At 53.6% G+C, this 17,265-nt stretch overlaps 1 protein-coding gene across 1 annotated transcript in view; it reads right to left on the bottom strand.

Moving 5' to 3' along the window:
• Window positions 1-152: 152 nt before the first annotated feature.
• LOC117894677 (microtubule-associated protein futsch) overlaps window positions 153-17,265 on the bottom strand; it is a 41,846-nt gene continuing 24,733 nt past the window's right edge. The window contains 13 exon segments of the mRNA XM_034801858.1: window positions 153-1,189; window positions 1,264-4,717; window positions 5,090-8,430; window positions 8,468-8,597; window positions 8,599-8,721; window positions 9,300-9,633; window positions 10,690-11,008; window positions 11,073-11,379; window positions 12,282-12,335; window positions 12,401-16,221; window positions 16,316-16,474; window positions 16,543-16,765; window positions 16,836-17,008. Of these exon segments, the coding sequence (XP_034657749.1) occupies window positions 1,020-1,189; window positions 1,264-4,717; window positions 5,090-8,430; window positions 8,468-8,597; window positions 8,599-8,721; window positions 9,300-9,633; window positions 10,690-11,008; window positions 11,073-11,379; window positions 12,282-12,335; window positions 12,401-16,221; window positions 16,316-16,474; window positions 16,543-16,765; window positions 16,836-17,008 (12,608 nt within the window). The 3' untranslated portion in view covers window positions 153-1,019.

Raw genomic sequence — 17,265 nt, 5'->3', positions numbered from 1 at the left:
TACAATATTATATTAATGCTATAGCTCTCTCGCCCCCTCTCTCTTTGTCTTTTTTGTTTACGGGTTATACAAGTACATTTATAGTTTCATTATTCACCTTCTCTTCAAATTCAAAATACCTGCATAATTGGGTCTGCTATATTTTGTTGTCGGGGGATTCATAAAAGTTTCGACTAATACAATAAACATGAATAATAATATCTTTTCAATAATATAGAGATTTTTACGTTTTCTTGTTTTTTTTTCCATTCTTTTCTTTGTTTTTTTTATATATTATTTTCTTGTATTTTTGTTTTGTTTTGTATATTTTTGCTATGCGGTTTTGAAAACTATTTTGATCTTTGGATTACTAGGCAAGGTAGCTCGACGTTATACAATGAATAAGCAACAAATAATCATCATTCATCATTCAAAATTCAACATGCCACTCCCATGAGTGGTTCTTTATTGGATCTTAGGGATCTCAGCTTACGTTGCGCATTTTGGTGATTGATTGATTTTTTTCTTTACTCTTTTTTTTTGTAATTAATTTGTTTAAAATAAATATCAATTAATTACTTAGCTTTACTTTGTTGTTATTTTGGGGGCTGGTGAAATAAGTTTTTTGGCAAAAGCTTAATAGACGGCATTGGCAAACAAAATGGCGTCATGCATGTGACCCGTTACTCCGCCATATTAGCTCCTGCTCCTTACTTCCGATTACCGTTTCCCTTGCGCACGAAACTTGCCATATTGCATTCGATTGTTTTGTATCTTTTATCTGTTGCTGTTTGTTGTTTGGTTTGGTTTGGTTTTGGTTTTGGTGTTTTGTAGTCGTTGTCGTCGTTCTTTTCATTGTCATTGTCCTGTGTCCAAGTGTGTCTGCTGTCAGAGGCCCGATTCCCCGCACTATCATTTAGGCATACGAGGGCTGCGATCCTCCGTCAGTGTTCAGAGTGTTGTTGCAAATGTGATTGTGATTGTTTGGTTGGTTTCTTTCTGGTTTAGTCATCGTCGAATGCAATAAACAAGCCCGTGGCCTAGAACTCCAGGCGATAGGCGGAGCACGAGGTCTCATGATCCTGCAAGTTGATCGTGCAGCGTGAAGCCGATGGCGACAGATCGATGCGATGCTTGGCCAGCAGCTCCTCATTCTCAGCCACCCAGTAGCCAAGCACATCGGTGTCGTATGTGGGTATGATGGTCACCTCTGTTAATCGGGAATAAAAATGGAAACTCCCTTAAGTAAAAGCTTTGAGAGATCAGTTTCTATCCATGACTTACCCAGCTCTTTGTCTTCCCAGGTCTGCTTGGCCTCCAGCAGGGCATCGTACACCTGACGACTGGGCTCAGTGCCCGAGAAGACATAGTAGCGTGCACGAACGCGCTTGAAGAAGTCCACGTGGGCGTAGTACGAGTTGCCGTTGTGGGGCACGTAGGTTAGATCCACATAAACCGGTGCCGGCTTCTTGCTGACCTTGTTCGGTGATTCGCTGCGCTTGCGGAGGTTCTTCTCGTTGTTCAGACGCGTCTTGGTGGCCACCAGACGACGCTCCTTCTTGGGCGTGGTGCGGATATCGGAGCCACCCTCAACGGGCAGCGGTGCGGGTGAGGGTAAGCCCAAAGGCTTGCCCCATTCCTCCAGGCGATCCTTGGGATCCTTGGGCAGAGTTCCAGAGCCGCCACTGCTGGTGCTGCTCGTTGTGGTCGTGGTTGTGGTTGTAGATGTCGTCATAGCTGCTCCATCTCCCTCCTTCTTCTCCTGCGATGATGTTTCTGTGGTTGTGGTTGTGGCTGTGGTTTTAGTCTGACTGTCGCCCACTGAGCTGAAGCTGCTCTCGGCGATGCGCAATCGCTGGACATCGCTGAGGGGAAAACGTTGGCGCTCGGCGGTGCTGGTGACAATCTGTTCGACCTCGTCGGCCTTTGACGGGGAGTAGGAGTACTTGGCGGTGACGGAAGACATTACCTCGGCGCCACGCGCCTGCACATGCTCCTCGAGCGCCTTCTGGAAGTCCTTGTCCGCCTGGTCGAGGAACTTGTGCCCAGCCCAGGTCTGGCTGCTGCTCTCCACGCTGTCCGATGACTGGCTATCGCCTGGCGCCCCACCGGCTCCTCCCTGGATGGGTATCGGCTCGGTGCTGCTGCTGCTGGGCTTCACATCGAAGCTGTCGGGCAGCGCCCCATAGAACGAGGTGGCCATTGGATCGGCTGTACGCGGCAGTAGAATCGAGCGGGCTGTGGAGTGCTCCTCGCTGCCGTATTGCGGCGGAATGTCATCCTGGCTGTCGTCGGCATCCAGGTCGGACCGCTTGCTCACGCCAGAGCTCGAGTGCTGCAGCTCGTAGCTGGTGGCACTTCTGGGCGAACCGGGCAGTTCCTCATCGTCCTCGCTGCCCGGGGTGCTGGAACGATAGCCGGAGCCTCGCAGCAGAGCCACCTCCTTGGGCAGGATCTGGTCGCGGTCACTCTTCTCGCTCTCACTGGTGGTGCGGGTGGTGGTCACGACCACCTTCTCGCTGTCTGGCTCAGAGCTGTCCGTGGTCGTCACCGTCTTCTGCTCTGTGACGATCTCCTTGCCGTCCGAGGAGATCACCTTGGTGACCGTGGTGATTGTTGTGGTAATGATTTTTTCCGTGCTGCCGCTCAGCGCCGTGGTGCTCTCGATGCCACGCAGCTCGTGCAGATCGGGCAGATCGGCTTCGACATCTCCGTGATCTCCGTCCAGGGACATCTGCTTAAGCTCGTCCTTGCTGACGCGTGGGAACGGTGACGTTGGCTTTGGTGATGACTCTGGCGTCTCAGTGTGCGACTCCCGACCCAGCGGTGTGGGTATGGACTGACTCTCCGAGGTGAGGCCACCGGGACTCGACTTGCCGCTAATATCCTTGGGCGATAGAGGGCCCGAGGTTGAGGCAATGCTGCCACCCCCAGCCGCTCCTCCTGCCGAAGAGCCCGTTGGCTTCACGCTGGGACTAACGGGTGCTGTCGGAGGCGTCTTGCGGTCCACGATGTCACTGTGGCCTTCTGCCTGGTCCTGGTCGATCTGCGTGAGGGTTATGGACTCCACCTTGCCGGCAGTCTTCGAGGTGGTGCTAGACTTCTGAGTGGTGCTGGTGCTGCTGCTCTGCTGGTCGCTGGATTGCAGCAGAGTCGTTGTCTTGCTAGTTGTTGACATGTCCTTCGATGAGCTGGACTGCTGTTGCTGTTGCTCCTGTGCGTGATGGTCCTCCTCGTGCTCCTCGAGCGTGGCAATCGATTCGACCTCCTCGGACGGCTTGTAGATGCTGGTCATCATGATGGTGGCAATTGACTTGGAGCGTCCCTCCTTCACGCTGGCCCGCTCCTCCTCCTCGTCGCCGTCAATGTCATCGTCCTCCGGGTCGCTGTGGGTCTGGCGACCCTCGCTGGTGTGGCTTAGCACTGACTCGCGTCGCGACTCGTCTGTGCCGACGAAAACTGTCCTCTGGGTGGAGGTGGTGGCCTTCCTCAGGCACTCCTCGGCCGTCTTGGAGGCCTCGGCACTGAAGGTCTCCTTGGCCGAGACGATCTTCTCAGTGGCCAGAAATTCGGCGACGGTCTCCTTGAGGCTCTCATCCCTGGTGCTGCTGCTGCTGATTGTGCTGCTTTCGTGGGTCTCCTCCTTCGTTTCCTTGGACAGGGCCTTCTGGGCGCTGCTTGTCTGGATCTCGCTGACAATGGACTCTGAAGAGCACTCCTCGGACTGGATGAGCAGCTCCTCCAGCATCGATGAGGCTGCAGTGCTTGTCTTCTCTACCAGTTTGATGAGGCTCTCGCTCTCGCTGTCCTCCTTGACGCTGGTGCTGGTGCTCGCCTTCTCTGTGACTAGGCTGGAGAGGGACTCGCATCGGGAGCCATCTTCTACCTTCAGGCTGCTGCTCAGCGACTCGCTGGACTGGAGGGAGGAAGACTCCTCCTTCAGAAGGCTCTGGCTCACAGTGGACTTGGACACGGAAACCGATTCGCTGGTCTTTTCCTCCTTCTTCTTCTCCTTGGTCTCGATTGTCGTCAAGATAGTGGACGTCTCCTCGTCCTTGGCGCTTGTGTGGCTAGTGCTAGAGGCTGGACGCGAGGATTCCGTCTCCTTAGTAGTCTTGACTTCCTTTTCGCTGATATGACTGGCCACGGATTCGGGACGGGAGGCCTCCTTAGCTTCTTCCTTGTGACTCTGCTGGCTCTCACGCCTGGCCGGAGTCGGAGACTTCTCATCTACTTGCTCGGCTGCGCTGCTTAGCTGTGAAGCGGGACGCGAGGTCTCCTTTGAGACGACCTGAGACTTATCCTGCTCTTCCTTGGCTTGGATCTTGTGGCTTGCAACGGACTCGGGGCGCGAGGGAATTGATTCTGTGGCTCCCTGTTGGCTGGCTGCAGACTCTGGACGGCTGGGGTCCTTGCTGGCTGCTCTGTCGGCGCCCTCCCGCAGCTGAGCTTTTTCGGACTGCTCGATTTTGTCCTTCTCTTCGATGGAGATGGGGCCGGATTTCTGGTCGGGTGAGGACTTTTCGGATTCAATGTCCACCTTCACCACATTGATCTCCAGGGACTCTTTAGTGGGCGTGGAGGCTGTCTTTGGGCTTTTGTCGGACTCCTCATCGTCGGGATCAGCGGACTTTAGCTTCTCCTCCAGCTCCTTCTCATCAAAGTCGGGTATGATATCGGTAATGTCCTTGTCGGACTTCAGCACCTTGGCCACATCAGCTACGATCTTGAAGACCTCCTCCTCGCGCGGCGACAGCGGACGCACGGGTTGCTGGGTAAGCATTGCTGTTTTCTCGGTTGGTGGCGAGAACCTGTGCTCCTCATCCTCTTCCTTGATATCGTGCAGGACGGGCTCATCTCGCTCACATATGGTCACCGTGAACTCGGGCGACCCAACGGTGGTGATGTGTGTCTCCCGTAGCTCAGAGAAGCCACTCAGATCTAGGCTGCCCTTGTCAGAAGCGTCTGCGACGTCGGCGACTCCATCTGTGGTAGTTTTGGTATCCGCCTCGGACACCACTTTCTCTGCGACTTCAGTGACTTTCTCTGCAACGTCGGTGAGCATTGCTCCAGCAGTCTCGACAGCAGCGCTTATCAAAGAGGTCACAGCACTCACTTTGGTGTCCACCACAGATTGCAGCTCTGTTAGCTGATGGCTGCTCTCCTTGCTGACCTTCTCAAGGGTCTCCACAACTGTGCTCTCAATAGCCTCGACGGTGGTCGCCGTCTTCTCCTCCACTTCCACCTTAGTGTCCTTGAGATCCAACAAATCAATCAGCTCAACGCTTGCTGGTGCACTTTCTGCTTGGGTGATATGCTTTTCCACTTTCTCAATGGTTTCCTCGAGGGCTTCCAGTAGAGGGGAAGCCTCATCCACAGGGCTAGACGCTGTGTGCGCTGCAGCAGCAGCCTGGGAGAGTTCAGCGGGCTTAGATACTGCACTAGATCCCGAGGAAATATCCAGCGGTGGCTTCGAGAAGTCGCCATCGGCTACATCGACGGGACTGGACAGGGTCGGTAGCTTTCCTTTCGGTTCGGCTGTGGTTTGGCTCAACTCAAGGCTTAAGTCAGCGATGGATTTTGGGCCCTCCTCGATCGGAGACGATGCTGTTTCTAAAGCCGACTCTGGCCGGGACGCTTCCTTTGAGGCAGCGGGGGACGACTTCTCATCCTTAACGCTTCCGGTAAGCGATGCCGGCCGCGATGGCTCCTTTGATGGAGCGGCTGACTTGTCATCGCTCTTTGTACTTTCTGGCTTAACGCTTACGGCTCCAGACTCGCGCCGGGAAGCCTCTGTTGCACTTTCAGGTTTGGGGCTAGCAATTGTGGCACCATCGACGGCTGAGTCTGGTCGTGAAGTTTCCTTTGAGACTGCTGTAGGAGATGCGCTGCTCTTTTTACTCTCAGCCAGCGACTCGCGACGTGATGCCTCCTTTGATTTGTCATCAGGTACGCTCTTCAGCTTTTCAGCATCGTCTTTGACGCTCTCTACAACGGATTCCGGTCGAGAGGTTTCCTTAGAGGAGGCCTCCTTTACACTTGCCGGTTTACTAGTTTCTGCGATCGATTCGCGACGTGATGGCTCCCCTGACTTGGCTTTATCACTGCCTTCTTCTACAGGAGATTCTGGCCTCTCTAAGTCTACACCAAAAGGGGACTTGGGGGCTTCATCAATAGGACTCGATACAGTCTTCTCTGTGCCAACTTGGGCAAGCTCAGCTGGCTGTGAAGGGGCAGACGGTTGTGTTGTGGCGCTAGTTGTTGCGGGAGGAAAATCTCCATGAGCAACGTCGACAGGACTAGAGAGCGTGGGGAGATCCCCCTTCAGGTCAATGATCAAGGGCAGCTTTATTATTTCAGCTTGTTCGAATTGTGCGAAATCCTTTGGTGCCTCCTCAATTGGAGAAGATGCAGTTTCCACCACTGAGTCCGGTCGAGATGTTTCCTTTGAAGGAACTTGAGACGGTGCCTTTGACTTGTCATCCTTCAAGCTCTCTGGCTTTACAGAGTCTTCTTTTACACTTTCGGCAGCAGATGCTGGCCGCGAGGGTTCCTTCGATGGTAGGGGAGACATACCATCCTTAGCACTCTCTTCTTTGACACTTTCTGCAGGAGAATCTGGTCGTGGTGACATCTGCTCCCCGACAGAAGGAGATTTCGGCGCTTCATCAACAGGAGACGAGACAGTTTCTGCCGTGGCTACTTTCGATTGTTCTGCTGGTTGGCTGGGACCAACTTTAGGTCTAGTTGAAGTGGCCGGAAGAACATGTGAGAAGTCGCCCTGGGCAACGTCCACGGGGCTAGAATCTGTAGGTAGCTTGCCAGCCGCTGCATCCGCATGCAGGCTAAGTGTTAGGTGAGCTTTGGTTATGAGTTCGCTCTCTGGAAACTCCTTTGCCGCCTCATCAATTGGCGAAGATGCAGTTTCTATAGGCGATACCGATGACTTCATGTCCTTTTTGTGGTCATCAGGAACACTTTCTGCAACAGATCCTGGCCTTGGTGAAGCTTCCTTAGAAGGAACAGCAGACTTCTCATCGGCTGTTTCTAACTTTTCAGTCACATCTTTGATAATTTCTGCCACTGAGCCCGGTCGAGAGGGTTCTTTTGAGGCAAGTGGAGACTTCTCGTCCTTGGTGCTTCCTGATTTTACGCTTTCTGCCACCGACACACGACGACTTTCTGGCTTCTCAGCTGCACCTTTGACGCTTTCCGCTACCGATTCGGGTCGAGAAACTTCTTTTGAGGCAACTGCAGACTTCTCGTCTTTGGTGCTTACTGCTTTTACGCTTTCTGCAACTGAAGTTCGACGACTTTCTGGCTTCTCGGCACCATCTGTGACGCTTTCTACTACGGAAGGTGGACGTGAGGGTTCCTTTGAGGCAACTGCAGACTTCTCGTCTTTTGTGCTTTCTGTCTTTACGCTCTCTGCGACGGATTCACGACGGCTTTCTGGCTTCTCAGCTTCACCTTTGACGCTCTCTGCAACAGATTCTGGTCTTGAAGCTTCCTTTGAGGCAAGTGGAGACTTCTCGTCCTTGGTGCTTTCTGCTTTTACGCTTTCTACGACTGAAGCTCGACGACTTCCTGGCTTCTCGGATTCATCTTTGACGCTCTCCGCCACAGATTCTGGTCTTGAAGCTTCTTTTGAGGCAAGTGCAGACTTATCGTCCTTGGTGCTTCCTGTCTTTACGCTTTCTGCGACCGACTCACGACGGCTTTCTGTCTTCTCAGCTTCACCTTTGACACTTTCCGTGACCGATTCGGGTCGAGAAACTTCTTTTGATGCAGGTGCAGACTTCTCGTCCTTAGTGCTTCCTGCATTTAAGCTTTCTAAAACTGAAGCCCGACGACTTTCTGGCTCCTCGGCTTCATCTTTGACGCTTTCTACTACGGAAGGTGGACGTGAGGGTTCCTTGGAGGCAACTGCAGACTTCTCGTCTTTGGTGCTTTCTGCTTTTACGCTTTCTACGACTGAAGCTCGACGACTTCCTGGCTTCTCGGCTTCATCTTTGACGCTTTCCGCCACAGATTCTGGTCTTGAAGCTTCTTTTGAGGCAACTGCAGACTTATCGTCCTTGGCGCTTCCTGCTTTTACGCTCTCTGCGACCGATTCACGACGACTTCCTGGCTTCTCGGCTTCATCTTTGACGCTCTCTGCCACAGATTCTGGTCTTGAAGCTTCCTTTGAGGCAAGTGGAGACTTCTCGTCCTTGGTTGCTGCGTTTACGCTTTCTACGACTGAAGCTCGACGACTTCCTGGCTTCTCGGCTTCATCTTTGACGCTTTCCGCCACAGATTCTGGTCTTGAAGCTTCTTTTGAGGCAACTGCAGACTTATCGTCCTTGGCGCTTCCTGCTTTTACGCTCTCTGCGACCGATTCACGTCGACTTCCTGGCTTCTCAGCTTCATCTTTGACGCTCTCTGCCACAGATTCTGGTCTTGAAGCTTCTTTTTGAATCGTCCTTTGGTGCTTTCCTGCTTTTACGCTTTTCTTTTGAGGCAAGTGCAGACTTCTCGTCCTTGGTGCTTTCTGCTTTTACGCTTTCTACGACTGAAGCTCGACGACTTCCTGGCTTCTCGGCTTCATCTTTGACGCTTTCTCCGCCACAGATTCTGGTCTTGAACGCTCTCCGCCACAGATTCTTCTTTTGAGGCAAGTGCAGACTTATCGTCCTTGGTGCTTCCTGTCTTTACGCTTTCTGCGACCGATTCACGACGGCTTTCTGGCTTCTCAGCTTTCTTTGACCTTTGACACTTTCCGTGACCGATTCGGGTCAACCGATTCACGACGACTTCCTGGAGAAACTTGCCACAGATTCTGGTTTTGAAGCTTTTTGAGGCAGGTGCAGACTTTCGTCCTTGGTGCTTTCTGCTTTTACGCTTTCTACAACTGATTTCTTTCTGGCTTCTCGGCTTCATCTTTGACGCTTTCCGCCACAGATTCTGGTCTTGAAGCTTCTTTAAAACTGCAGATTTATCGTCCGACGACCGATTCACGACGGCTTTCTGGCTTCTTTCTGCCACAGATTCGGGTCGAGAAACTTCTTTTGAGGCAGGTGCAGACTTCTCATCTTTGGTGCTTCCTGCCTTTAAGCTTTCTGCAATAGATTCTCGACGGCTTTCTGGCTTTTCGGCATCATCTTTGACGCTCTCTGCCACAGATTCTGGTCTTGAGGGTTTGATGCTTTTGAGGCAACTGCAGACTTCTCGTCTTTGGTGCTTTCTGCTTTTACGCTCTCTGCGACCGATTCTCGACGGCTTTCTGGCTTCTCAGCTTCCCCTTTGACGCGTTCCGCCACAGATTCTGGTCTTGAAACCTCTTTTGAGGCAAGTGCAGACTTCTCGTCCTTGGTGCTTCCTGCTTTTACGCTCTCTGCGACCGATTCACGACGGCTTTCTGGCTTCTCTGCTTCATCTTTGACGCTTTCCGCCACAGATTCTGGTCTTGAAGCTTCTTTTGAGGCAAGTGCAGACTTATCGTCCTTGGTGCTTCCTGCTTTTACGCTCTCTGCGACCGATTCACGACGGCTTTCTGGCTTCTCAGCTTCACCTTTGACGCTTTCCGCCACCGATTCTGGTCTTTTGAGGAACTGCAGTCTTCTCGTCTTTGGTGCTTTCTGCTTTTTACGCTTTTTTGGCTTTCTGGCTTCTCTGCTTCATCTTTGACGCTTTGCAGACTTATCGTCCTTTTGAGGGCGCTCGTCCTCTGCTTTTACGCTCTCTGCGACCGATTCACGACGGCTTTCTGGCTTCTCAGCTTCACCTTTGACGCTTTCGGCTACCGATTCGGGTCGAGATTCTGGTTTTGAAGACTTCTCGTTCTTGGTTTTCTGGCGCTCTCTGCGACCGATTCACGACGGCTTTTGGCTCGTCCTTTGACGCTTTCCGCCACGATTCTGGTCGAGAAACCTCTTTTGAGGCTGCTTCTCGTTTACGCTTTTACGCTCTCTGCGACCGATTCACGACGGCTTTCTGGCTTCTTGCCTCATCTTTGGCTTCTCGATTCTGGTCATCTTTGCAACAGACTTTCGTCTTTGGTGCTGCTTTTACAGATTCTGGTTCACGACGGCTTTTCTGGCTTCTCGGCAGCTTCATCTTTGACGCTTTTGATTCTGGTCTTGAAACTTCTTTTGGCAAGTGCAGACTTATCGTCTTTTGTGCTTTACGCCTGCTTTTTACGCTCTGCGACCGATTCACGACGGACTTTTCTGGTGCTTTCCTGCTTTTACGCTCTCTGCGACCGATTCACGACGGCTTTCTGCTTTGGGCTTCATCTTTGACGCTTTCCGCCACGATTCTGGTCGAGAAACTTCTTTGAGGCAACTGCAGACTTTCGTCTTTGGTGCTTTCTGCTTTACGCTCTCTGCGACCGATTCGACGGCTTTCTGGCTTCTCTGCTTCATCTTTGACGCTTTCACGGATTCTGGTCGAGAGACTTCTCGTCCTTGGTGCTTTCTGCTTTTACGCTCTCTGCGACCGATTCGTCGTCTTTGGTGCTTTCTGCCTTTACGCTTTCTGCGACCGATTCACGACGGCTTTCTGGCTTTTCTGGCTTTCATCTTTGACCGCTCACGACGCCTTTCTGGATTCATCTTTGGTCAGATTCTGAAACCTCTTTTGAGGCAAGTGCAGACTTATCGTCCTTGGTGCTTCCTGCTTTTACTTCTGCGACCGATTCACGACGGCTTTCTGGCTTCTCTGCTTCACCTTTGACGCTTTCTGCGACCGATTCTGCTTTTGAGGCAACTGCAGACTTTCTCGTCTTTGGTGCTTTCTGCTTTACGCTCTGCGACCGATTCACGACGGCTTTCTGGCTTCTTGCTTGATCTTTGACTTTCCGCCACAGATTCGGGTCGAGAAACTTCTTTTGAGGCAACTGCAGACTTCTCGTCTTTGGTGCTTTCTGCTTTTACGCTTTCTGCGACCGATTCACGACGGCTTTCTGGCTTCTCAGCTTCATCTTTGACGCTTTCCGCCACCGATTCGGGTCGAGAAACTTCTTTTGAGGCAACTGCAGACTTCTCGACTTCTCGTCGATTCACGACGGCTTTGGCTTCTGCCTCATTTTACGCTCTCTGCGACCGATTCACGACGGCTTTCTGGCTTCTCTTTCTGCCTTTTCCTCATCTTTGACGCTTTCTGGCTCTGCGAAGATTCTGGTCGAGAAGCCTCCTTTGAGGCAACTGCAGACTTCTCGTCTTTTGTGCTTTCTGCCTTTACGCTCTCTGCGACCGATTCACGACGGCTTTCTGGCTTCTCAGCTTCACCTTTGACGCTTTCCGCCACAGATTCTGGTCTTGAAACTTCTTTTGAGGCAAGTGCAGACTTCTCGTCCTTGGTGCTTCCTGCTTTTACGCTCTCTGCGACCGATTCACGACGGCTTTCTGGCTTCTCTGCCTCATCTTTGACTTGCTCTGCGACGGATTCTGGTCTTGATTCGGGGAAACTGCTTCTGATGCAAGTGGAGACTTCTCGTCCTTGGTGCTTTCTGCTTTTGCGCTCTCTGCGACCGATTCACGACGACTTTCTGGCTTCTCGGCTTCATCTTTGACGCTCTCTGCAACAGATTCTGGTCTTGAAACCTCTTTTGAGGCAAGTGGAGACTTCTCGTCCTTGGTGCTTCCTGCTTTTACGCTTTCTGCGACCGATTCACGACGGCTTTCTGGCTTCTCAGCTTCACCTTTGACGCTTTTACTGATTCGGGCGAGAAACAGATTCTGGTCTTGGGCTTTCTCTTTTGAGGCAAGTGGAGACTTCTCGTCCTTGGTGCTTCCTGCTTTTACGCTTCTCTGCGACCGATTCGACGACGACGACTTTCTGGTTTCATCTTTCTCTGCAACTTCATCTTTTGACGACTTCTCGTCTTTGGTGCTTCCTGATTTCTTTCTGGTCTCACGACGACTTTCTGGCTTCTCAGTTTCAGGCAAGTGGATTCTGGTCTTGGGGTTCTCTTTTTGAGGCAAGTGGAGACTTCTCGTCCTTGGTGCTTCCTGCTTTACGCTTTCTGCGACCGATTCACGACGACTTTCTGGCTTCTCTGCTTCATGGCCTGCTTTGACAGATTCTGGTCTTGCGACTTCTTTTGAGGCTGACTTCTCGTCCTTGGTGCTTCCTGCTTTTGCGCTCTCTGCGACCGATTCACGACGACTTTCTGGCTTCTCAGCTTCATCTTTGACGCTCTCTGCAACAGATTCTGGTCTTGAAGCTTCTTTTGAGGCAAGTGGAGACTTCTCGCCCTTGGTGCTTCGTGCTTTTACGCTCTCTGCGACCGATTCACGCCGAGTTTCTGGCTTCTCGGCTTCATCTTTGATGCTTTCTGCTACGGAAGGTGGACGTGCCCTTGGGGTGCTTTCCTTTGCGACCGATTCACGGGAGACTTCTCGTCCTTGGTGCTTCCTGCTTTTGCGCTCTCTGCGACCGATTCACGACGACTTTCTGGCTTCTCAGCTTCATCTTTGACGCTCTCTGCAACAGATTCTGGTCTTGAAGCTTCTTTTGAGGCAAGTGGAGACTTCTCGTCCTTGGTGCTTCCTGCTTTTACGCTCTCTGCGACCGATTCACGCCGAGCTTCTGGCTTCTCTGCCTCATCTTTGGCCTGCTCTGCGACAGATTCTGGTCGAGATGATTCCTTTGAGGCAAGTGGAGACTTCTCGTCCTTGGTGCTTCCTGCTTTTACGCTTTCTGCTACCGATTCTCGACGGCTTTCGAGATTTTCAGCTTCTTCTTTGATACTGCCTGCCGCAGATACAGCGCGAGAGGCTTCGATAGAGGTAATTGGAGATTTCTCATCCGCGACGCTCTCCCTGCGCGATGCTTCTTGTGTTTCCTCTTTGGAAGGCGTCGGTGCCACTTGCTGCTTATCGAGCTTCACTTCCACTTCAACGGCTTCCTCAATGGTGGCAGGACTCTCCATTGATACGGTGTCCTCGCGGTCTTTTGCCTTTGGCGATGGTGCGATTGCGGGTCCAGTCAAATGAGCGGGGAGTTCGTCTTCGGATGTAATGTCACTGGTCTCCTTCTCTTCGGGTGTGCTCGCTGACTTCTTTGCCTCTTTCTCAGTGATAACTGCTGCCTCGATCTTTGTTTCGAGCTTTTGGACCTGCTGGACCCCCTCTTTCTGGATCACCTCCTCCACTGTCTCTTCCACTGCGGCTGCTGTTGGGGTTGCGGCCTTGGCTGGTTCCTCGGGAGCCACTGGAGCTTCTTTGACTTGCTGCACAGTTTCGACCTCAGTTTCCTTGGTTTCCTTTTCGTCGTCGGTTTCCTTCTCTTCCTTGGCGGACTCCTCCTTGTGGGAAATGCTTTTGGCACCTAAGTCCTGACTGTCCTTTTCGTACAGGCCCAAGTCGGCCTCCTCATGGACAGGAAGGTCGGCAACCTCGTCGGGAGTCTTAATCACGTCCCTCATAAGGTTCTGCTGCGCCTCGAAGGTCATTTTCATGGGCAGGACTCGATCTCCGGACTCAGGAATCTCGGCAGTCTGGACCGTGGTTTTCGCATCCTTAGGCGCCACAGCGGCTGCGATAGCAGCGGCCGCGTCAGCTGTGGCCGAAGCTGCATCGGGCAGAATTACTCTGGCCACAACGACTGATTCGACTTCTTTGGTTTCCTCCTTCACGTACTTCTCCTCGATGACCAGGTCCTCCTTGATCTGGTCTAGCGGAATGCGCTCGTCCTCTGGCAGGGTGGGGGCTGTGGTGGCGCCCGACTCGATGGTGGCGGAGAACTTCTCCTCTGGAAGACTTTCCTGTAGATTAATGGGCAGCGCTTCGGGTGCCTCCAAGGGTTCGTCCTTGGTGTCCGATGTCTTTTTGCTGATCTTCTCCTCGGGCGTGGGCGAGGATAGCTCCTCCTCGGGCTTGGCCAGCTGCTCTTCGGTACGCGACTTGACAATGTCGTTGGCCGAGGCGATAATCTCCTGCAGCTCGGCCTTAATCTCACCCTCTGCAGTAAGATCTTCGTGCCTGGGTGATGCGGCTGCAGCAGAGGCGCCGCTGCCTTCCAGACGGGCCTTGCGCTCGGCGGCTTCCACCTTCGCAATGGCGGCCTCGATCTCCTCCTCTGCGCTCTTCTTGCGCTTCTTTTCCGACTCTTGGGAGTCGCGCTGGTGTTTCTGGATCTCTTCCTCCTTGGTGATGCTGCTCTCCTGCTCGATGATCGAGTCCTCAGTGTACTGCTCGACCTCCTCCTTCTCGATAATAAGGTACTCCTCCTCCTCCTCGGCCTCAGTGGTGCTGTCCTGTTTGGCCATCTCCCGCAGCTCGGCCTTGATCAGCTGCTGGCGCTTCATCTCGTCCCGGCTGAACACCGCCTCGATCTCGCGCACCACCTCCTGTTCCTCCTTTAGGTCGTCCAGCTCGCGCTGCTTCTCCGCATCGAGCTCCTGGGAGGCGGTCAGATCCTGCAGCTTCTTGGCAGCTGTCGCATCGTCGGCCGATGGCGTCGACACCAGACTCGAGTCCGTGGTGCCGCCCTTGTCCAGACGCGCCTTCTTGAGGTCCGCTGCCTTCGGCTTGGCCTGCTTGATGGGACTACCTGGTGCTGGTGCCCGCTTCGAGGGAGACACCCCTCGGGGTCGCCTCGAGATGGGCTTCCGCTGCGCCGCTGTCTGCATCGTTGTCTTGGACTCAGCTTGGCTTTGCTGAATCTTTCTCTCAGTGGTTGCCGTGGTTGCGGTGGTGCTGCTGCTGCTTGTGGCACGCCGAGTGCTGGCACTGGTGGTCGTCTGACGTCCTGCGGCCGCCGCTGCTGCCTGCTGCTTGGACTCCAGCACCTTGCGGTTGTTGGCCTCCTTGGCGCTCTTGGCCGGGGTGCTGCTCGGACTGGACTTGGTGGCCGGACGGGACATTGCCTTGTACTTTCCGTCACGCGAGGCATTCGCACGGTACGCGGGCGTGGCGGTCGGCGAACTCTTCTTCTCCTCGCGCTTCACCAGCTTACGGTCCATGGACTTGGGCGGCTTCGTGTCGATCCTGGAGCGCACCACGGGCTTTACTTCGGCCCGTGGCTTGTCCAGCTTTCCCTTGGCTGCCTTTCCTGCTGCTTGCTTGCTGGTGGATGTGGCATCCGCAGGGCTTGCCGCTTCCACTGCAACGGCATCGACGGCATCCTTGGACGGGGCTGCTGCTGGTGCCTCCTCTTTCTTCTCCTCATCCTTGTTGTCCTGCTCGGGTTTCTCCTGCTCTCCAGCCTCCTGTTCAGGCTCAGCATCGGCCTCAGCCTCCGTCTCCACTGGCTCGGACTCTGCAGGCGCTGCCTCATCCCCAGTGTCTGCCCCTGGCTCCGCCTCTGGTTCCACATCCGTGTCCATGGAGTCTGCCTTGGTGCGCACCATCGCGGCAGCAGCAGCGGCAGAAGCAGCCGCCACGGCAGCTGCCGCCGCTGCCTTGGCAGCCTCCTCCTTGGCCTTGTTGTCCTGCTGCTGGTGCTGCGACTGGTGATGCTGGACGGCAACGGCGGCACTGGCAACGGGTCCAAACTTAGAGATGGGCTTGTAGCTGGCGCTGGGCGGAGCGGGCGTCGCCTCAATAGCAGACTTGAGGCTCTTGCGGGTGCTGGTGACCGTCTGGATGGCCGGAGCTATGGACTTGGCCGTGCACGTCGAGTGCTTCATGAACTCCAGATGTTTAAGCTTCTCGAGACCCTCCTGGATCTTGAAGTCAGGCGTACTGCCGGGGAACAGAATGCGGGTGATGGTGTCGTCCGGATTGGCGGGCTGCCACACGAGTAGTGCACAAATGGAGACGAGATTCTGCAGCGGGAAGTTAAAGTCCTTGGAGTCCCGGGCGGCAAACAAACGCTGATCGCCGGCATTCCACTTTTGCATAAACTCCTTCACCTCCTTGGAGTCGCGGGCCGGACTGATCACGTACATGTCCAGGGTGCCGTGACCCACCTTGTGGTACAGATTAATCGGCTCCTGGTTGCGGTAGCAGCTCTGCGGCTTCAGATCCAGCGCCTTCAGGTCACTCACGATGCCATGGCCCCGCTCGAACAGATCGATCAGCAGCGGATTGCGATCCTTATCACCATCGGGACTGGGCAGTCCCTTGCGGTCAGGTACATTGCCGAAAAAGTGCCCAATCTGGGGGTAGACATGCGAGTCCCGCTTCCGAGAGACCACCGCCCCAAGCCCCTGCACATTGCTGTTGTTCAGGCGCGTCATCAGCACAGCGTCCAGTCGATCGAGATGGCGGGCAAAGTCCCAAAAGCATGCCTTACGATTGAAGCCGCCATCCACTGCAAGGGAAGGACAAAGACAAGACATTTTGTTGCATATGGATAAGTATCCCTAGAGTAGTGTTAGAGATGGGTTATTTGGCTGACAACTCACCCAGCATATTAAAGCCATTGATACCAAAGAGAGCCGCATCGCCCTGACCGCCGGGGAACACATAGAGCGTGGGGTGCGTAAAGCGAATGTTGCCCACCACATCTGAGGTCTCGAGCAGCTCCCGCAGCGATGTGGGCATCACCATGGGCGCTAGGTAGTCTGTGGGATGGTAATCCAGCAATTAGGGTATCAGGGAAACTCCAACGAACGTCGACGCCTGAACTCACCCAGGAAGCCATTGATGCATTCACTGCTGGTGTCCAGCACATCCACGGGATTGATACGGATTTTGCACTGACGCGCAAAGGATTTATCCGGTAGCGTGTGCCACAGACCCGCATCCGCGCAATGGATGTTCATGGTGATGGTGTCCGCGTAGGCGCGTATTACCCTTTGTACGTCGTGCTCCTGAAACGCCTCCGCAAAGTCGGCCACCGAAAAGGTTCCATCCTGTCATAAAGGAAACCATAAAACGTAAGCTTCCTTGCAATAATCCACTTCTGCCACAGCAAAGACCCACCTGCAGTATCCAGGAACCATTGCCGCTGAAGGTGTAGCCGGCATGGATGATGTGCCGATGGCGGGTGAAGCTGCTGAGCAGATTTCGCATGCACTGGATCAACGTATTGTACTGCGGATGGATGAGCACCTCTGTTACCAGATTCTCGCTGGCATACTGTATAAGACGTTCACCTGTGGATTGTCATTGAATAGGAAGCTTTTCTTTAGTTGCCTTCACTTTCAGAAGAGATAATAAAGCCACACTCCCCCTTTGACGTGACCTCGTTCCGTAGCCCCCACACGCTCCACCCACAGACTTTAATGAATCTATGACCAAAGAGGGGACGGGCTGTGACAGACGATTTAGGGGCTACGGGCACGGACTTGGACTCGAGCACGCACACAAATTCAAGTGGATTTCAATTGTGGGGCGATGTTGGGAGTTCTCG

The sequence above is a fragment of the Drosophila subobscura genome, chromosome A (assembly GCF_008121235.1).
Source record: "Drosophila subobscura isolate 14011-0131.10 chromosome A, UCBerk_Dsub_1.0, whole genome shotgun sequence".
NCBI lineage: Eukaryota > Metazoa > Arthropoda > Insecta > Diptera > Drosophilidae > Drosophila > Drosophila subobscura.
Note: the sequence above shows the minus strand (reverse complement) of the source record. Positions and strands in the feature narration are given on the sequence as shown.